This window comes from Anabrus simplex, chromosome 7, assembly GCF_040414725.1.
Source record: "Anabrus simplex isolate iqAnaSimp1 chromosome 7, ASM4041472v1, whole genome shotgun sequence".
NCBI classification, from domain to species: domain Eukaryota; kingdom Metazoa; phylum Arthropoda; class Insecta; order Orthoptera; family Tettigoniidae; genus Anabrus; species Anabrus simplex.
Genome location: NC_090271.1, coordinates 191,287,458 through 191,310,065, shown reverse-complemented (window position 1 = coordinate 191,310,065; position 22,608 = coordinate 191,287,458). Strand labels below are relative to the sequence as shown.

Sequence of the window (22,608 nt, the reverse complement as noted above, 5' to 3'; positions counted from 1 at the left end):
TTGTCTCTCAGACGAGAGTCCAATAAATTTTTCATATAAACATGAAGTACGTCTTTTGTTTGTAACATGGTCACACCGAATCATGAGCATCAACTCAAGCTACTTTGTAAGAAACCATGAGAATTAATTTAAGACCTCCTATAGTAAAACCACAGATCGTTCGTCTGCTCAAATCCCACGTCCATTGAGAAGAAACTCCATCCCTCTTAGAGCCGAGATTACGAATATTTGAAGTCATTAAATTCAATTCCTCCAAGGGCCTCCATGAACCCTGATGGTTTTCCTCTTACTTCTTTTATAAGGAGAGGGGAGGGGTTTACAATTTTCATTATCTGAGAATGATTTCAAGTAGAGCTGCTGTGGCTGAATGATCAACTTCGTGGCCTTTGGTTCAGAGAGTCCCGGTTTCGATTCTCGACCGGGTCGGAGGTTTTAACTGTGTATGGTTAATTCCTTTTGCTTTGGAACTGGGTGTTTGTTTTAATATTTTTTCTTTTTAAATGTTATTTGTTCGGGGAATCGACCTACAGAAATCTTTTGCCCCTACTTGCACCATGTGATATGAACCTGCGTGTAATCGGAATGGAGGAAGTGTAGAGTGTTGAATGTGAGGAAAGGATCGTTAAGGACGACACAAATACCCACTCCCCAGGCCAGTGATATTAATCATTTACAATTAAAATCCCCTGAACCAACCGGGAATCGAACCCGGGGCCGCCGGATGACAGGCGGACGCGTTGCCCTCTACACTGTGGGGCCGGACTTGTTTTCATCTTAATACATACTTCCTCACTTACAATTCAACACACCATACTAACAATCACCACATAAACATGCAACAGTGAATACAGTATAACCCTCCATACATGGTTGGTGTCACGAACGGCATCCGACCGTACAACTGTGATAAATTCACACGAAGTGCTGGCCGATATAAATTAGAGAAAGGAGCAGTATAAAGAGGAAGTAGTCCTCCCCTGTGGTGTAGTAGTTAGTGTGATTAGCTGCCACTCCTGGAGGTACAAAATTTGAAAAAGTGGTACGAGGGCTGGAGCGAGGTCCACTCAACCTCGGGAGGTCAAATGAGTAGAGGTGGGTTCGATTCCCACCTCAGCCATCCTGGAAGTAGTTTTCCGTGGTTTCCCACTTCTCCGCCAGGCAAATGCCGGAATGGTACCTAACTTAAGGCCACGGCCGCTTCCTTCCCTCTTCCTTGACTATCCCTTCCAATCTTCCCATCTCCCCGCAAGGCATAGCAGGTGAGGCAGTTTGGGCGAGGTACTGGTCATTCTCCCCAGTTGTATCCCCGACCCAGAGTCTGAAGCTCCAGGACACTACCCTTGAGGCGGTAGAGGTGGGATCCCTCCCTGAGTCCGAGGGAAAAACCGACACTGGAGGGTAAACAGATAAATAAGAAAATCAATATAAAGAGGAAGTAGAAGAAGATAAAAATTCGCACACGTATATTTTCTCCCCTACACCAAAAAGCATGGAGTCATGGATATGTTCTTGGGCTTACAAGACGAGAAAGCGAGTACAGAGTTTTTTATTGTTCCCCTCATAGTAACCTCTTACAGCCTCTTACGACATGCAAGTGGTACAGTTAATGTATCATTTGATTCCACCTGCAGGGAAGTACACCTCCGCAGCGTAACGGTTAGTGTCATTAGCTGCCGTCCTCGGGGGCCCGGGTTCGATTCCCGGAATTGCCAGAAATTTAAAATTGCAGGAGGGCTGGTATGTGGTTAAAATGGTACATGCAGCTCACCTCCAATGGGGGTGTGCCTGAAAAGAGCTGTACCACCTCGGGATGAGGACACGAGTTTACTATTAACCTACAGGGAAGTTAATAAGTTCCGATTTATCGAAAGGAAACGAAGTGCATCCACAAAAGAATCGTAAGCCTCATGAATTGCGAGATAATAAAATACATTTCAGACCTCATAATGATATTATTATTATTATTATTATTAGCCAGCAGTGTGGTATAGAGGTAAGCGTGCCTGTCTCTTATTCCAAGGCCCTGGGTTCATTTTTCGGCCAGTTCAAGGATTTTAATTCGGGATTGAGGAGTAGAACGGAGTTCACATGATGCAAATTTTCTCAAGCTCTCCGTTACAGGAAGAAAGCACACAGTGAAAGATGACGCTATTGACCTAGCATACATAGACTGGTTGCCATGGTTACCATGGTGTGGAGATATTGATGATGCTAATTGCATATAGACTTGCAGCCCATACACATATCCATGTAAAAAAAAAAAGGACTGTGTCAGGTGCAGCCGCATCCAGAAATACAGTAAATGTACGCATATAATGCTATTTGCTTTACGTCGCACCGACACAGATATGTCTTATGGCGACGATGGGATAGGAAAGACCTAGGAACTGAAAGGAAGCGGCCGTGGCCTTAATTAAGGTACAGCCCCGGCATTTGCATGGTGTGAAAATGGGAAACCACGGAAAACCATCTTCAGGGCTGCCGACAGTGGGGCTCGAACCCACTATCTCCCGATTACTGGATACTGGCCGCACTTAAGCGACTGAAGCTATCAAGCTCGGTACGCATATAATGCACATGCTGTCATTTTTTATAAAGAAAGAAAAGGGACATAAATTGGATTCTCTTCCATGAAGTCGAAAAGATTAGAAACGAGACTTCCACTTATGGAGAGGTTTAGGCAGTAGGGTTCATTCAGCCTTGAACAGAAATGAGTTGCAAGTCTTTCCTTGGGACAAGGGCCTTCACGACCTCTATGTAGACAGCCCTCTACCTTTCAGTCTGTCGAACACATGGTTAGAATTTACGAGTTTATTTGATTTGTTTTCACCTATTCACTAGCGTTTTATAAATTTACACCTTGTGTTCGATAGACTGAAACAATTCAAGTTTATTTTAACTGAATCTACATTGAAAAGTATAGCTTTCATCTGGAAAAATCGTAGGCACATTAGATGTTTCTTTTATTGTGATTTAGACTGTGATTAACAGTAGTTTCCGCTTTGCACTGAGGTTTTCTATAATCAGTTTAGGACGATGTCTCAAATGAAAATGTTAATTAAATTTCAAGCTTTAAATGTTTCTTTTAATAAGATAAATGTGTGAAGGAGGTATAAAAAGGGCTACATATCATGTTTTGGGAGACTTGCGCCTGTCTTACGCTGTAACGTGTGATCCTAGGTAACAGAACCTGACCAATCCTGTGTCTTGAAGCTCGTTAATTACAGCATACGTGCCAGCGTGTGACGCACGTTATAGCCTACGTCTCGTTTCCTGGTGATTGAGGCCCGCCCTTGCTCTCGGCAAGGTGTGGTCATGTTAACAGTGTTCTTTTATCACGGTCAGCCACTGTATGTGATCTCGTCATGTTTCCGATCCTGTGTACAACCCTCAAGTGGAAGTGGAACAGGAGAATCAACCGCTGGATGAAACATGTTCGGTAGACATTAGAATAACGGCAACTAGGAAAGTTTGCTCGTGACTATTCTCGAGGCGGAGCCAGGAAGATGTGGCATGCGTGCTGTAACCTCAAGGTGAAATGTAGAAAGCGAAAGTGACATTTGGTTTTCAGGCGACAGCAGGAAGTAAACCGTTATAAATGTATGGTGCGTTTTTCTCAATTACCTTCTCTTTCGCTGTGAGAATAAACGTGTTGTTACCGCCGTAAGACCGAGACTACGTCACCATTCTTTCTCGGATGACACAGTCGGATTCTAAAAAACTGTGAAATGTTACTCTTTGTGGACTTATTTTATATGCTCTTGCGTTCTTAGTTCCCATCTTTGTATAATTGTAATCGTAATAATAATAATATAAGTTTGACGATCAGACGTTTTAAAGAAATCGAACATTTCATCTTGTGTATAAAACTTGCAGCAGATGAAATAAATAGCTATCTAAAGGCTGCTGCAGTGGTTATACATTGTATTGAAGGTTAATGCATGTGCAGCGCACCTTACTACAATACTGGTGGTCGTCTTTTCTCTCTAGCCACATTCCATTCTCCGTTGTTCAAGGCTGCTCGGTCTTGCAGCAATACTTACGTGGAATAGACTTGGATTATGTATCTTTGACTTTTATTTTTCCGTTACACTGAGTCGATTGATACCTTCTGATTTGCGGCTCCCTCTCAATGTTCGTATTTACAAGGTGAAGCGATTTTCTGACAACAGGTTTTGGTGATAATTAACCACTAACTATCCCCATTCCTCAATCCTTTTGAGGGTTCTTCCCATCCTCTTAAAAGTTTTGTGATCAGAAGCCAACAGAAAATACGTTATTCTCTCATTCATTTAGAACGCAGAAATTCACTGTCAGTATGTTTATTTTACTTTCTGAAATAATAGTTCAGGATAGTAGAGAATGCAAGAGAGCATTATATGTTTCAAAATTTATAGTCTACTTCGTCATTCTGGCTTGTTCTCAGTTATCTGGGGGCTCGGCACTAATGTGTACTAAGACAAGTTTTACAACTACGTACCCTTCCTGACGCCAATCGTACATGAATTAATGTATTCATTTTGCATGTTTCTGTGGTGATTGTTATTGCGATGTGTTGTGTATTCATTAAGACAGCAAAACAAATATTGAGGGACTGTAGTAAATAGGCTTTAGAAGTCTTTCACAACCTGAAGCTGAATAAATTGACCTACATCTTACGGTAAGTAACTGGGTAGGAATCGAGTAGGTGGCGAAGGAATGGTAAGAATGCTAAAATTGTTTTGTACAGGGATTAGAAACTTCGCATAGAGTTGAAATCATGTACGCCACTGCCTTCTGAAAACCTGCTACTTATATCTTCCATCGGAAGTTTTAGGGAATTATGGAAAAGATTACGATGCTAGTGGCTTTACGTCGCACCGATACAGATAGGTCTTATGGCGACGATGGGATAGGAAAGGCCTGGGAGTTGGAAAGAAGCGGCCGTGGCCTTAATTAACGTACAGCCCCAGCATTTGCCTGGTGTGAAAATGAGAAACCACGGAATACCATCTTCAGGGCTGCCGACAGTGGGATTGGAACCCACTATCTCCCGGATTCGAGCACACAGCCGTGCGCCCCTAACCACACGACCAACTCGCCGGGGAAGATTATGATGACGACGACGATTATGAGGATGATGATGATGAGAGAAGAATGAAGTGCTTGTAGGAGGAGGTGGAAATATAGGGTGAAATATTGGGGAAAATAATATAATTATGGGTCATTGAATAACACTAAATTGTAATACTTTTAGGTTTGCTATTCTATATACAAACCTTCATATTATATAGATTGATAACTGAGAAAACGATGCAACATGAATTCGTCGTCTATCTACGATAAACTTCATGAATGTTTAAGTTGGACTCTTTCATTTACCATTCCTGAGCATTAATCTTGATACGAAATATTGAGGGAGGGATTATTTTCAAGGTATTTGATTCTCAAAAAACTTCATTGGACAAATACATTAATTTATTTCAGTTCGTACTTTAAAAATACATACATCCCACAAAAATGTAGAACATTCAGGTAACAACAAAACAAATATATAGATTTGTAAAGCATATTTTATTAAACTTTTTTTCAGAACAGTTGTTTATACAATATTTTAAGTTGCCTACTCTATTATTAGGTACTGTAGGCTCTGCTTTTCACACAGAGGCCCTTCGATGTCATTGGCACCTAAAAATCACAATGCTGTTTCAAATAGTCCAAGCGACAGCCTAATTTTTTTCCACAAACGGAATCCACACACAACAACTAGAACTTACCTTCATTGTCACAAAGGATTAAAATTTTATTATCAATTATTTATTTAAAAAACAAAACTCCTGCCCATTTTCGTACAACGGCTAGCCCTTTAGTATTTACATTCTCCTTTTATGAGTATCTTTTCCCACCAAAGTAAAACGCACATGGACAAAATCATGTGCTCTTTTACTTTACTACCAAATTGGGTACAAAATAACCTTCTCTGCTCCTGGCCATTCGCTCTTCCCGTTTGACAGAACAGGAATCAGGAACTTCGTCTAGAGATGAAAACACGAACGCCACTGCCCTCCGAAGACCTGCTCCCTTAGATATTCCAAATGGAGTGATAAAAATTGTAGTCTTACAACCCACAATTTTGTACAACCGCTACATTAATGTTTTATTATATAATGAAGTAGAACAGTCTATGCATTACGCGCAAAGAGCCAGGGTTTAGGAAGGGGAGGACACGGCGTGTTGGTGATAATGTGCTATAGTAGATGAGATCGTTGACTTAGAAGAACCCGTCTCCTGTAGGATCGTTAACCCATGGGTAGTTGTTAGGGCAACGCACGCAAGTCTGGAGGTTGACAGTTTCTCCAGGCAGCTCCTTGCTGGTCAGCTTACATGAGTGTGGTACCCAGCAGGCGGGTTTTCCTTCTACTACACACTTCTCCCTCCAGGGTTCAAAATTTTTCACTTCTGATATCGTGACTGGGTTTTGGATCCACTGGATCACTTGTGTCATAGTCACGAAATATACATCCTTATGATTATCTAGTACTTCGTCAACCCAATATAGGAAAGCATCAAGAAATTCTGGGTTGTTCTTCAACCATGCAGCATGGAAATAAAGTCCAAGTGGAGCACGGTTCTTGTTGTAATGACGGTTGAAGTTGTGGTTGAGGAAGTTGTAGAATTGATCTCCAGTGAGGATATTAGAACAAGAGTCAACCATAGCACAACCTGGCAGGTATTCATCGAATTGGGGATCTTCTCTTCGGTCTAACTCGTTCATTACCATCTCCCAGACAGCATGACTACGAGTGGGGCAGTGTTGAAGATTGCCATGACAACGATGGGGCATGCGGAAGTACATGGTATAGGGCCATAGAGGGGGGTTGGACAATGGAGCGGTGATGGTGGAGTCATACAAAAAGGCCTGTTCTTCCATCATGGTGAACTGGTTATTACCGCCTACACGAAGATAGGGAGCACGGACGCCTACAATGCTGTTGTCAGTGATGTTGGCAAATTTCTCGATGATGATCCTGGTACCAGCCATTTCCTTGGCCCAGTCATCCACTGTGGCATTGCTCCAGAATTGTTCGTCGTCGTTATGACTGTAAAGAGAGACAAACAAAATTGTTATTAAACATGAATAGGCGAAAGCTTATAATCCTGTTTAATGTTTGCGTGAAACTGTTTTCAACTCACGTTATAGAGTGGACGGCGATCTCGTGCCCCTTACGGTGAGTCTCCTGGACAGCGGAATAGTTAGAGTACTTGTGTGAGACGAAGAAAGTGGCCTTGATGTCACAACCATTAGGATTTCTGCGCCTTCCATTGAAAATTTCCTTGTACAGCTCGATGTTGTTGTTGTTGATAGCATCATCGAAGGTAATGGTGATCATCTGTGGAACCTCAGAAGCGGGGAGATCTCCAGGAATGGTCGTACCATCTTCCGAGCAGAAGCAGTCGGGCAGCACGCAGACAGCCGGATCGCAGGGCGGGGCGCGGTTCGGGTCGTTGTCGTTGTCTGTAGGACAGAGAGAGAGAGAGCGAGAGTTATACGTGGCCCACATCCAAAAACAGTGAACACTGGGTGGGGCTCATAAGCAAAGTAAGCACGCTTTCCCTCTCCGTGAAATGTGTCAAACACGGATATGATGTACCCGGGCAAAGACATTCCTTTCAACTTAGAGATTCTTATACAACACTCATGTACGTAATATAAAGCAACACATATTTTAAAACGTGTCTCACCACGTGAACCCTGTCTGTTGTTGGAAAGTGGATCATGCACATTGGCACTTGCCAAGATCCGCCCAGCCACACCCTCGCATATTTCAGCTAGCTCAGGACAACGCCACTTCTTCACAGCCCTCACCCGAGAAAGTACACATCATGAAACTTGCCCGTGATTTCACCTCATGGAACTGTAATCTTACAACGGGTCGGAAGAGTAGTTAAAAGCAGCCTCCATAATGGTCTGATAGCCGGAAGAACTTGATTCATATTCATTTCTGACAACTTGCATAAATTAAAATACTGAGATGTAAGGCGTCTGAATGCGTCATTTAAAAAGAGCAAAGCAATGTGGACAATACCTGTGCTAAAAGCAGACCTTCTCATGTCTTAGACCATGAAATATACGATACTTTGACCCATCAATGTACTTGATTTTACAGTTTCATCCCTAACTAACCTGTCATCATTTAATATGCTTTGATAGACAGCTAATGTTGGGTTTCTGCAACGACAGTTAACGTTTATTAATAAGAAATGACGTACCGAATTCACGAATTCACTCAAAATGGAACATTTAATTGGCTACTGCAATCAGAACATGAAAGTAAATTTATAATAGTGCTTAAGAGATGAAAATTGATTTCCTTCTTTCTTTCTTTCTTTCTTTCTTTCTTTCTTTCTTTTTCTTTCTTTCTTCCACAAATGCTACATTTTTAACCAACAGGTATTCAGTTAACTTAAGCACTTCTAGTTGGGTGATTACACAGACTGATTGAAATAGTAAAACTGACAAAAAATGGAGACATTTTATTTCACGTTGTAGCATAAATTTCTCATGAATTGACCCAAAAATGTATAGCACAGCACTAAATTCCCGACGTCACTCAAGTCCAGCGGCAATAAGCGAGGTAGATATGTCGTTAATATATTATATATTTCTTTTAAATGGAAATATGACAATTTAATTATTGATATCCACTTGTTGTATGTTGTGGAGTTGTGTAATTTATTCCTGTTTTTTCCTAATTTTTAATACGGAGAGAGTTATTTTCTGTACATTTACTCAATCAGAATAGATTTTACTCACCACAAGTGTTCTCGTCGGAGCCATCATTACAGTCCTTCTCGCCGTTACAGAAAAGACCTCTCTCAATACAAGCACCATCACCACAAGCCAAGAAACCGTCCTAGAAAGACAACGAAATTTTAATAACAAGCATAAACATACATTGTCCGTCACGGCTACTCCTAGTTCATAAAATTTTCTGATGAAACATGATCTTAATAGCTTACCTGGCAGAGAGGCTCGTCCGTATAGAGCAGAGGTTTCACCTTCCGTTCTTTGTTCTTCAGCTTACAGTTCTTGACAGCGTCCTTCCAATCACAGGTCTGCTTTTCAATGTCGAAGAACAAACCTGCTGGACATCTGATGGCTTGAAGTCCCTGAAGAACAGAAAGGAAGAGATTATACATCCAGTTCATTATTTATCTTGATTACGTAAGTCCAGATTGTACTGAAATCCTCTCACTATAGACGTCTAGCCTTATCTCGTATCTAAATTATATGAATTTAATTTATTCTAGAACCTAATGTTGGATAATGTGAATATAATTGCCCTCTATTTAATCAATGTCATGCTAAAAGTACATTTTCAGTTGAACTTCATTTCTACCTAATTTTAATTTTCAGAAGTTATGTTCCTGATTTTGGTAAATTTTAATTAATAACTAAATGGGAGATTTTGTACTGCTTTGGTGAACAACATTAAAGTGTTAACATTCCCAGCTCAAATATTGAAGTCACCATCAAATTTTTCCATATACAAGTTCTTTGCCGGATCTTCTAATCTACAGGCACAAAGCTACATACCTACCATATAAAAAGTTTACATGTATTTTTGTACTTAAAAATAACATATTTTGACAGCACAGGGGTACGTGTCAACATGTTAAATGTTGAAATTGTTTTGATCTGTTAAGGGATCCATTTCCTTTGTTTCTACTGAGTTCCTTATTAATGTGCGTGTAGTTTATTTAGCAAACAGGCTTCTCTAATTATGAGTGCCATAATGCCCAAAAGTTGAAGATATTCATGAAAATTTGAAGTACATAAAATTACTGCGGCCCCTTATTGGACTGACTGATGAGAAATAGGACAACAATTTCTATTCCGGGTGATATGCAGGGAAATTTACTCAGGCTGAGGGATATTTTGTCCTCTCCACGATGTCCGGTCGGATATTTAGTTCCACCATTAAGGTTTTGGATATTTGGACCTGCCTACAATTTCTGTTGACCTTGTCGAAAAGGTCCTGGACAATTGGTCCTGGTCATAATGTCCAGTCTTCGTAGAGAATGAATCACGGAGGAAACATGGCACAGTAAATTCCATGCATTGCTATACGTACTTGTCCACTTGAACCAGGATTGTATTTGTGAATACTGGCTCCAGCTTCAATAATGCCTATATTTTTTTTTCAAAGTTGACATGAGTAAAGCATCTTCGTTCCTTGCAGTCTAGTTTATTCCTTATTGAATTAACTGTGGTAGTAACTCAGAATTTATTTTTGGGAGTAAATCATTTCTGCCATTACTGAACAAACTTTAGGGCTATGTTTTAAAAATATTACATAATTATAATTTTAAATTTCCTACGTAACGAGGACAACATGCATCATTTTCAGTAATATGTAAGACACAGGGGACAGCCTATGATTGAACATTTTTGATGAGTGGACATCCTGGTTTGAACATTCTGGAAAGGACCAATTCGATGGGACAAAATGTCCTGCAGGATGTTATTGACAGGAACAATATACTACAAGATTTACTCAGTGGACCAGCGTTCTTATAAAAATAAGTGGCTGAAAAATGTGAATATAATAAGAATCTTGGAATATGATAGCACTAAAATGCTCCTCGTATACCTGTTTTTAAGTAATTTTTCGGCATTAAATTGGTACCTATAGATAGTATTGAAGAAAGCTTAAAACATCTGAATCCCGGAGAGAAAGCAACAGTTATTGTTTCCTGTAGTTCGCACTGTAATAACCTAAGTCCAATCAGACTTACATATAGGGTATTTCGTCGTTCAGCCTAGACAAACCGCTATGTGAGAATATTTTCGCTTAGAACTCTGATCTGAAAGGTTCTGTCATCTAAGGTTTATTATTTCTTATCAACGAATTTTCGTTGTAAGTGGTACATGGACTGCGGGTCAGTAATTCTCCCCTCAACATTGTCACACAACGATATTTTGAGGCGCAACGACGATTTTCATTCATTCTTTGTGAAACAGTCATTAAAAGGTTTCTATAGTAGATGTGTGGCATCATTTTAAAGATAAAGAAGATCAAAGTACATTCCATTAGAGTATTTGGTCCAAAGACGAACGAAATTTCTTTCTAAAAGTCTTTATAAATATTCTGCCAAGAAAGATCGTCTCGTTATGTGAGGTGTTAAGCCACTCATCAATGCCAAATGTTTCAAAACATTTGAGAACAGCATTTTGCTTAACTCTGAAGGAGGAGAAAGCAGCATATCATTTGTGGTGTTATTATTGATGTATCTGAGTTCTTCACACGCTGGGATGTTCAAAGCCACTTAATAAATAGAGCACATAACAATGGTAACTGCAACAAAATGACTGTAGCAACTACTTAAGGGATACATGATTTGGGTGAATGCTGTAACTTCGGATAAAAACAAAGTACATTATTTGTGCGAGTCTTCGGCACATCAGCTGTGCGAGTTATAAGAAACAAAGGAAACAGGTTTAAGAAACGATTTTATTTTTCACATCCTAGTATACACTATATCCTAATGTTATTAAAGATTCTCAGATAGATACATTTGTACAGTAAAAATCAATTCCGTAATCGATGGAGATGAAACTACTATCTCAAGAAAGAGTAGAATCATATTATTCAAATTGTGGAAAAAATACGAAGCTGATGAATTTCGCCGTGTAGGATGACTATCATCCGAAATAAGAATTTAGTGGTATATGTCTATCATCCAAAATAATACTTATTGACAAGACTCTTATATCGAATCTTTAAGATTATTTTATAAAGATATAGTCTCTCCATCACTAAATATATATACCTGCATATAGGCTTACTGCATATGATATTTGTACCCATGGTATATACAGACAATCCCAAGTCAGAAAAAATGTGGGAGGGAAAATGTACTGTATTTAGTGATTATATCTTCTATTCACATAAACTGGATCTGGATCAGGTAAGTAGACTACTAAAATCTCGCCCAAATGATAGACGGATATATTTTCCACCTCACCAAAATGAAATTTCATATGTACCGTATCTGTTGCTTAAGAAAGTATTACTCCGTGGCTAAATGGTTAGCGTGCTGGCCTTTGGTCACTGGGGTTCCGGGTTCGGTTCCAGGCATGGTCGGGAATTGTAACCATAATTGGTTAATTCCGCTGACACGGGGGCTGAGTGTGTGTGTCTTCATCATCATTTCATGTTCAACACGTCGCGCAGGTTGCCTACGGGGGTCAAATCAAGAGACCTGAACCTGGCGAGCCGAACCTGTCCTCGGATACTCCCAGCACTCCCAGCACTAACAGCCATACGTCATATCACTTAATATTACTACGAAGAACATGACATTGGTTTTTTTTTTTTCTGCGTCGTCTCTATGATATTTATATCATTCGCAGATGTGAGTTGTTTCGTTTATTAAAATAAGTCATTTTTGTGTACGGAGTGAAATTTGACCATTATAATTTCACAGCCAATGCAGTATGTTTATATGTACTAATTAGCACATTTCTGAGTAAGAGATAGCTTTCAGAGTTGTCCCAGTCTCGTCTCATTCATAACCGAGATTGTAAGAAAGTTGCTGACGTATCGGTAGGTCTGAGAAATAGCATTCAAGACACAGCCAGTGTGGAACTATGATAGTGCTTACTGGTTTATTGAAAAGATAATAGTTAACTGCATCATACTCCCCCTTATCTACAGTCTGAATTTTGACTTCTCTAGAACGGTTATGAACAGAATATTTGAGCCATCTTGCCTCAGGGCTAATTTTTCAACAAATGATCATTATCTCAAAATTTAATTATGATTAAGGCTTGAATTTCTATGACGCCATATTTTTATCTTGGTATATTTTTTACAAACATATACACTTTTGTGATAACACGGTTTTTATATTTCATGAAATGCATATTTCTATAAGTCATATTTGACCACAAATGGTATAAAGGCATATTTTTGGCCATATTATCATATATATACCCGTTTTCCAATATTTTTTCCGGTTATGATTTGTTTGTGTTTGGTTAATTTCTTTTCCTTAGCAATGTGGTATTTGGTTCTTAGATGCCGTTTTATAAGTAATAAGTAGTCAAAATAGAAAGGACAAAATAATATAATGAATGTTACCAGTTTTCTGCTGGTCTTTTAAGTAAAATTTTCATCATATTTAAATAATTTCGCGTGACATTTCCGAGTCTTTGATATTTTTAGTACATGACTGCCTGCATATTTCCACATATTTCAAGTCATAGAAATCCAAGCCAAACGGTTCGTTACAGAGAATGTCACCTATATACATAGCAGTTTCGTGTGATACAGAGTTTAAATCATTATCTACTTACTGAAGATGTACACTGGATGACGTCACGGCAGTTGTCGCCCTCTCCTGCCACCAATCTGAACCATTCTCCAGCGTCTTTGTCCTTACATAGCTCAACCTCAAAGCTCTCCTCCTTCTTGCTGGTTGATTCCTCTTGCCTTCTGACTCGCGAATGGGCCTGGCCAGCAGCTGTACGGCAGAGACACTCTCATTATTTTCATTAATTAAAACAAGAGTTACTAACATTGAAATAGGGTGAAACCACAGGCATAGAATCATATTTGTGAAAGAGATTGTCAATATTCTAGGAAATCTAAATCGTGGACTTGTCAAAACAATCCGCGTTATATATATATAAAACTATTTTAAATATGATATTAAATTTTCTCTATCATAAAAACTGGAATGATCGCCAAAGGGATGTAATGTGAAGTGTATTTTCATTTTTAATATAACTGTAAATTGGTATGTCCACCTTAGTAGGACCTGAAGGAAGATTGGCAACCGACGGTGAAGTTCAGTGAAGTGTCATGTCCGATGCCGGATGTTCGACCCTGATTTCTTCCATGAATAATATATACTGTAGAATACGTTTAAGAAAATAATTCTGAGAGAAGTGCAAGGACGATTAATATGTACCAAGTATATACTCTGCATTGTATGTATATGTGTAAACTAGTGTAAAGAAGTCATTTCTAACGAACTTGTTGCTTTATTTATTGAATTACCCTCGTACACCAAGGATTGTAGTAAGAGAGATTGAAACTCGATCATCTACTGAATTCAGATCTGCCCATGTGACAGCTCAAAGGAATTAAAATTCTACAATCTACGGAACTATATATTAGTACAGAATGGAATATCATCGACTGGCTAAACACGTTACCACTAATATATAAAAAAGTAAATTCTTTTTATTTGTAAAAGTCGATAAGTTATTCATTCCTTGGCCTTATTGGAATAAAACGAGGTTAATTTTTACACTATTTGCAATAAGTAGGTTACGTTGCTGAGAAATGTAATACGAGTTATGCAATCATTATGGGTATAAGTCGTATGTCTTTCTGTCAATATATGATTGAAGTAGTTCACGAATCATATTTATTAACATGATTTCAATGGCAAATTAATTTTAAGTTACAATCGACCTTCGTCTAAGAGATCATAACCGAGCTCGATAGCTGCAGTCGCTTAGGTGCGGCCAGTATCCAGTATTCGGGAGATAGTAGGTTCGAACCCCACTGTCGGCAGCTCTGAAGATGGTTTTCCGTGGTTTCCCATTTTCACACCAGGTAAATGCTGGGGCTGTACCTTCAATAAGGCCACGGCCGCTTCCTTCCCACTCCTAGCCCTTTTCTGTCCCATCGTCGCCATAAGACCTATCTGTGTCTGTGCGACGTAAAACAACTAGCAAAAAAAAAAAAAAAGATCATAAGCTAGAGTAACGAAATCATTTCTAACAGACTTGTAATTTTTCGAAGTAGATTTCGCAAGCAGCCTCTGCCAATATCTTAGCTAATTGTGGAGATCACTGTAAGAACTCTGGATTCTTTCATTTTGGCCGGAGACTTTGGGCAAGATGCCCTTCCTTCACCGCGTTAATCATATTTCTCAATGGCACTATTTTGTAAACCATTCAAAGGTTCTTTCAAAACTCTTCGAATGGGGAATACAGAAAATTTTAACAGAATCGATAACAAAACGTGTAAAAATATAAAGTGATGGTTAATTTGATCATTTTGTGACAAGATATGATGACGAAGGAGAAGAAGAAGAAGAAGAAGAATAAAGCAATATATTTTAAAGCAGATTCTAGTCGGAGGGTCATCGAGACATATTACCCATGCAGTGAATAACGCTAGAATACGTAATTATAATGATAATATACGGTATGTATACACAAAGTGGCATCAAATTAATATACCCACTAATTTCCAAGTACTGTGTTTATAATGTTTAATGAACTATAGGAGTTAGAATCCGTTAGTTGGTTTGCTGAAATTTTCACTGTCAACAGTCTTTGTTCTTCCCAAAGTGCAAAGCAGTTCTAATTATACTAGAAAGGTTAAAGTTCAGTACTCTGTACTAAAGGGTGTTCTACGCAGTAAATGTGTGCCTCTGCAACCGAATACGAAGCCTATTACAGGCCTTCTTTCTAGACGGATATTATCTTACTTCTATGTAGCAAGATTCATTCGAATACTCCTATAATGAGAAGACAAATAATTTCAAATTGGTTGCTAAATATCCCATCAAATCATTAATTATATCAATTAACAACACCTCGAGCGACCTTCAAAACTTTTGTCGCATATGGTTTAGTTCACAGAATGATAGATAAATGTACGGTATATCTCTCAGATTTTGGTATTGTTATTGGTTGTACACAGGGCGTACATTTTAAGGACAGTAATCTTGATCTCGGCTGAGCGGAATATCGCCTCTTCAAATATAAGAGAATCTGTAAATCTAAACTCATTGTCTTTCATGGCGCAAAACAAGTGACGTGACCTTGAACCATAGACTTAGTTGTTACAAGTTCATTAGCCCAAGCCAGTCTGGCCATAAAGTTAACCTTGACACTTTTCTCACAGCATTTGGTGTAGAAATTGTAAGCTGTGAAATGGATCCAGTCTTATGAAGTAATATGAGTTACTGTCCCAACAAGACTTTTGAACCATTGTCTCAATTTCTGTTCCGGATATTGTTTTTTCGTGAACAGCTTTCGTAGTGCACTCTATCTGACTGCTGCACATACAGTATAGCTAAAATGTGTATTCAATTTTATTATTTTAAAACCCGAGCGAGTGGCCGTGTGGTCAGGGTCGCTCAGCTGTGAACTTACAGTCGGGGGATAATGGGTTTGAATCCCACCTTCGGCAGCCCTGGTTTCCAAATTCACACCAGGTAAATGCTGGGTCGGTACCTTAATTAAGGCCACGGCTGCTACTTTCCCATCCTTCCGTTGCCGAAAGCCTTCGATATGTTAGTGCGACGTTAAACAAGTAGCAAAAAGAATCTAATCTAATCCAATTGTTTAATCGTTAATATATTATTTGCCAAACAGCAAACTTTTAACAATGTATGTCATTCTTGTATTCCCATAATTTCCAAACCTATTACAGGTCTTCTTCCTAGACGGATGTTATCTTACTTCTATGTAGCAAGATTCATTCGAATGCCGTCTATGAGAAGACTGTATGTTTAGTCCTCAGCCCGAAGGCTGGTTGGATCCTCAACAGCTCTGCCATCAGCTGTCATAGATGGCCTAGGCATCACTGAAGAGGCGTACTAGGGAAATGAGGAGTGAGGTAGTTTCCCGTTGCTTTCCTCAATGAGAAGACTACTAATTTCAAATTGGTTGCCAAATATCCCATCAACTCATTAATGATATCAATTAACAACACCTCGATTGCCCTTCAAAACATTTGTCCGATATAGTTCACAGAATAATAGATAAATGTACGATCCTTATACCTGATTAATCAGCGACATCGCCGTGTGTTCTAGGTCTCATATTGACTAAACCAGTTTCTAAGAATTCCTCGTTATTTATATCTGACGCTCCATTTTTAATGAATGTTGTCTTTAGATATGAATAATTCGGCTACGATTGCATGGTAAATGAGTTCGTTTACCGTTTCTACATTAATAGTTTTCATTTTCTTGGAGTAGTATGGCATACATTAATTTGACATCCGACATATTTATTGTGGTATCCTATATACATTCCTGTTTCTATGCATGTTCTTTAGAAACGAATACGAAATTTCTTCCTATCAATTATGAATTTAATCGCAGATTATTTTCTTACTTAAATGATACTCATTTCCACTTTCCCTCTTTCTGTTTCTGATGGTTCTTTTTCTAAAGACATGAGCTAGGATTCCAGCAAGATTTAGCAGATATTTTGGATTCAGTAGATCAACTGGTCTGTATCGCTATTGACCTATACAAGGCTTTGGATAGGGTGTGTCATGGAAGACTACTGACGAAAAGGTGGGATATTGGACTACGGCAGACAATAGAGTGTTTGAAGGGTGCCTAAATTTCTATAAAATAAATCTCTGAGAATTAGAGTAGGTGAAGCATTGGCTGTTCCTGTAATGATTGAGGGGTATCTCACAAGGCAGTGTTATTTGATATTTATGTCTCCTTATGTCCATAAATGATATGAGCAAAGAACTGAAGTCACATACGAGGTCATTTGCGGATTATTCTATACTGTGTGGAGTAGTAAATAAGTTACAGGTTTGTGAGCGACTGCAAATGATATGATGGTTAACGCGATGAAAAGTCAGGTTGTGTGTTTCCCCAAGAGGAAAAATCCTCTCAGTTCTTATTTCTTTGGTGATGTGGTAAAAGTACTTCATGGGTCACCTAGGGGTTAATATAAGTAAAGATGTTCAATGGGGTAATCACATTAACTAGATTGTAAGTCTAGGTTACATATCTCTTCATATGATGATGGTGGTATTTATGCGTTGTAATAAGGATCTAAAGGAGAGGGCGTTTAAGTCTCTGGTAAGACACCAATTAGAGTATAATTCCAGTGTATGGGAACCACATCAGGATTACTCGATACGAGACTTGGAAGACATCAAAATGAAAGAAGCACTCTTTGTTCTGAATGTGATTCCGGAAACATTGCAGTGTTAGGAAAATGTTGCAAAATTTGGACTGGAAAGACTTGGGAGTAAGGAGATGAGGTGCTAAATGAAGCGGTATGTTCCAAGCTGTCATTGGAGAGATGGCATGGAATGAATTTAGTAGATGGTAAGCTTCAGTGGAGATTTTGAATGTAGGAAAGATCATAATATGATGATAAAATCGGAAATTAAGAGGACACATTGTGAAAATGTTAATTTCTATGAAAAGGAATTAGGAATTGGAATAATTTTTCAAAGGAAATGTTCGATAAATTTGCAAGTTCTTTCCTGCATATAAATATGTCAGTCCACCACACTGCTCTCTTGCAACGCCAGAGACAAAAGATTCATGTCACTTCTTAACTTACCGAGCTCGATAGCTGCAGTCGCTTAAGTGCGGCCAGTATCCAGTAATCGGGAGATAGTGGGTTCGAGCCCCGCTGTCGGCAGCCCTGAAGATGGTTTTCCGTGGTTTCCCATTTTCACACCAGGAAAATGCCGGGGCTGTACCTTAATTAAAGCCACGGCCGCTTCCTTCCACTTCCTAGGCCTTTCCTATCCCATCGTCGCCATAAGACCTATCTGTGTCGGTGCGACGTACGACGTAAAGCAAATAGCAAAAAAAAAAAAAGTCTTAACTTGGAGTTCTGCTGACCACTGCTGGGCAACAAAATTTAACAGTATTTTGAGTGCCCATTGCTTCTCTTGGCTTAATGGTAGAAATGTTTTAAGGTCGTTTCTTAGTGTGTGTTATGCCCAGGATTATTATTTAAATTTCACTCCCATGACATAAGGTTCCTTCTCGATCCCTATACCTAATTAGTTACGGGTTTACTCACCAACACAGACTTTAGAACACCACTGACTACCATATTAGATGATTGGACATTTCTACCAAACATGGCCATCGCCCAGGTGGCAGATTCCCAATTAATTGTTTACCTAGCTTTTTCTGCAGAAACCTACTCCATTAGATGTTTGTGTCTGTTGATGATTGAAAACCATCACTATCGAGAATAAGTAACCAAATGAAACGAATTCGTCACTCGCATTAGGCAAATAAGAACACCAAGACGAATTCTAATAAGCTACACGTACTTTTGCCAAGAAGGATAAAAAGTTCACTGAAATTGATGGTGGGATTTTTGAACATGCATTCTGAACTATTCGTAAACGCAACTATAAGTTGTTCGGGTTGAAATTTTGCACATTATATAAGGCTTTTGCATTAGTAAATTGTTTGGGTCGAACTGTTGCATCTTTGTGTCATTAATAATATTTTTAAGATTGGCCTGATGCGAACCATACAAACAGATGTACATCAACATAATTCGTTCTTTGGGCATTTATGTTACCTTTCGTCTTTGAAATAACCACTATTGGCTCCCGAAATATTTACTATTTTCTCAGAATATGCTGTAAAATTAAAAGTCTGCATTTGGCTTTGTTGCATGCTGTATATTTGGCATTGGGTTCCAATGAAATAAATAAAGTTGAGTAATGAAAACTACCTTCAGATTCATGAGAGAAGGGATTCCTTTTTGTGCGACCAATGGCGGAGCAAATAAACAGAGGATTCGTTGCGAAATAATAGTGATCTGACACTTTTACACTCCGAAGCTAAGTTAATAAAAATGGGTCTTTAACTTGCCTTGCTATCTCATCTTATAAGCCCTGTATTCATTCCTCGGGGCAGACAGATTTCTTGCTCCATTCTGCTCACGTGACCGAAGTTTCATCATGCATAGTAACATTTCCACCAAGATTGTTGTAACCATTAAGAAATACCTGTCCTGCACACATTGTAGTTGCAATCGAAGGGGAAGCTGCATTCCAGTTGCCCAGGTTACTTGATTAACATCTGTTTTGACGAACAATATGGGAGTGTCGTAATATCAGTCTGCTTTTCAGGCTATACTGAAAATTCTTAGTAACTCAGTTGTTGATCAATGGTAGTAGAAAGTTTGAAGCACATGACTTGTAATCATTATCATGGGATATTTTTCAAAATGATATTCTTATTAATTAATACTTGCTGTCGTCGTAAATTAACAAAACAATCCTCTTCTATGCTCTGTACCTTTAACGAGATTTATTCAATACTGAATGTAGGTAAGATATCTACGAGTATTTAGATAATTGTTAATTCTTTTAGTACTTTCATTTTTTCATTCATCTTTTCCTTTCTCTCATTCCTTCCCTTTCTCCTCTGATGGGTATTTTTTATGCAGAACTGGAATTAACCAAAATGCAAACAAACACGAATAACTAGTTTAATGCGCTTAATAAGTATAGCATAGGGGAAAATATTTGTAAAATTGTTTTCTGAAATTTAAGTACCACAGATTTTAATTTACCCCATATTGTAGCTCTTGTTCCTAACAGAGCGTTGACAGATACATATTTTATAGATAGAATTTAATCGTGTTTAATCTCTCCTGGTAGGTATTCATAACTTCTGCGATCTAACATTGCGTTTCTAGTGCTATACAGTCATCAATTCTGTGCATTTCATTGTGCATCGAAGTACATCTACTGGTGGACACACTGCAATTACGAAATGTCCTTTTTAGCTTAGAACTAGCATGCAATCCAAGTATTGTCATTGAATTACTGTAAAAATATCTATATGAAAATGTAATTTAAATTAAAGTATTTAACGTGGTTTCCTAATTTTCTCTTTATGCATGACTCAAAAGGAAGAAGTTAGTTTTTTATCGGTGGTAAACTGAAGCCAATGCTTCAAATAGAGTAAGGGTAGAGAAAGAAGAGAGAAAAATATTGAGGAAAATACTAGGCCCTAAGAGAGGAGGTGAGAGATGGATGAGGAGACCCAGGGAAGAACTATACCGGAACATGAGGACAATCTCAGAAGAAATCAGACTGAAAAGAGCACGGTTTGCGGGACATGTAATCAGGATGAATATGGATAGAATGACGAAAAGAGTATGGAAAACAACAGCGAGGACACGAGGAAAGACAGGAACCAAGTGGGTAGTTGAACTCCGGAAAGATTGGTCAGAATTGGGGATCAAGGTGGAAGAAAAGGAAAATTGGAAAAGGAAGTACATACCGACTAATATGCCAGAGATCAACGATAGGGATGGATACAGGAAAGGGATTGAGAGTCACCAGTGGAGTAGACAAGAGAAGAGGATACTGAATATCTCGGAAGAAGAGCGGGAGAGAAGAAGAGAAAGGATGAAGAGGTTCTGGGAGGAGAAGAAGAAAATGCAATCCATGAAGGAGCTGTCCGTGGTCCTACAGAGGCCGTAACGCAAGAAGAAGAAGAATAAGAAGAGTAAGGGTAACTACCATTCCTCTAAAATAGATCATTCTTCATTCCGTATTAAAATTTAACTTATAATTTGTGCCAGAACTTTCACAATATTGCAAGAAAAGTTATTGAATTGCCGTCTCTCTGAAGGGATGGAGCACGAAGGGAAACCAAGGAGGTAATTCCTGGCAGAGAAAGCGAAGTAATTGCTAACGTAATCAGATCCTTAAATGAGGAAAAGAAGAGAAAATGTTCCGTAGAGCTCATTGACAGTAAACGACGAATAATGGTTCATTATTTTATTCCTTACTGAATTTTGTTGTGGAATATTGTCTTTAAATGTTATTAATGCAATTTTCTAGGGAATTAAGAAGTACATATGTTAAATAATTTAAATAATATGTGTTTGTTTTCTGTTGGCTCTTCCGTTACATAAACATAAAAAAGGAACATATTTCCTGTTCCTCCATTCTATATAATACTACTGACACTTCTCTGTTCATATTATATTGACCGCAGTATACTATTCTGCAACTAAGAAATATCCGTCGATCTCCACCACCACAGTTTAAGACTTGTTTTATCTTGAAAGCCTGTCAGACAGCGTGCAGTGTGATGCAGCTTGTTTCTACGTCACAAGAGAAAGTATTGAGAGAAGCCTGAGGCTTCCTAGTTTATGTGTGGTATTACACAGGCCTCCTGTCTAGATGTGCATTACATGAATTTATTGCGATCATATTTTGTAATAAACTTAGATTGATCTAACTACAACATTTTTACACGTTACAAATGAGGTAATTAGCTTAAATTTTGGTCTCTAGAACAAAGAGTGGTATTAGTTCGTGATTTTATGTGATAGAAAGGGTGATCTCATCGACTGCGTTGACTGACAAGGAAAAAAGATTTTCTGTACTGACCACCGTGAAGACTTCTACGAAGTTGTAGGTAGCAAGTAAGCTCTAAGAGGAATGAATTGCTCCACAACCTATCGAGTTGCTTCTACGACTTAAACTGGTATTCATTTCTGCGATTTGAATCGAACCCACTCCTTTATTAGCCTTGTCTGACAGTTCTAAGGAGGTTATTACTACATGTTCAAATTGCGTTAGACTTGTAACTTCACAAGAAGTATGGTCTTCTATAAGCCAATAATAATAATTAAGTAAACGACGCATCTTTGAAATGTATCGATGTATTAAGTAGAGAACATAATTCAACTCGAAAATAAGAGGACGATTTAGAAAAGAATATATTTCTATAGTACAGTATTTAGTTATACAATGATAAGTTAAATGATTTTATTGACAATTTATTTTTTTTAATTTGTGCGAATAACAATAAAATCTAATTAATAATTTTTCG

At 38.5% G+C, this 22,608-nt stretch overlaps 1 protein-coding gene across 1 annotated transcript in view; it reads right to left on the bottom strand.

The window, feature by feature from the left end:
* Window positions 1-5,534: 5,534 nt before the first annotated feature.
* The window catches only part of serp (chitin deacetylase-like protein serp), a 32,509-nt gene continuing 15,435 nt past the window's right edge, over window positions 5,535-22,608 (bottom strand). The window contains exons 2-6 of the mRNA XM_067150828.2: window positions 13,343-13,509; window positions 9,001-9,150; window positions 8,795-8,894; window positions 7,174-7,495; window positions 5,535-7,079 (exon numbers count right to left, since the gene is read on the bottom strand). Coding sequence (XP_067006929.1) covers window positions 6,251-7,079; window positions 7,174-7,495; window positions 8,795-8,894; window positions 9,001-9,150; window positions 13,343-13,509 — 1,568 coding nt within the window. The 3' untranslated portion in view covers window positions 5,535-6,250. The remainder of the gene's footprint in view (window positions 7,080-7,173; window positions 7,496-8,794; window positions 8,895-9,000; window positions 9,151-13,342; window positions 13,510-22,608) is intronic.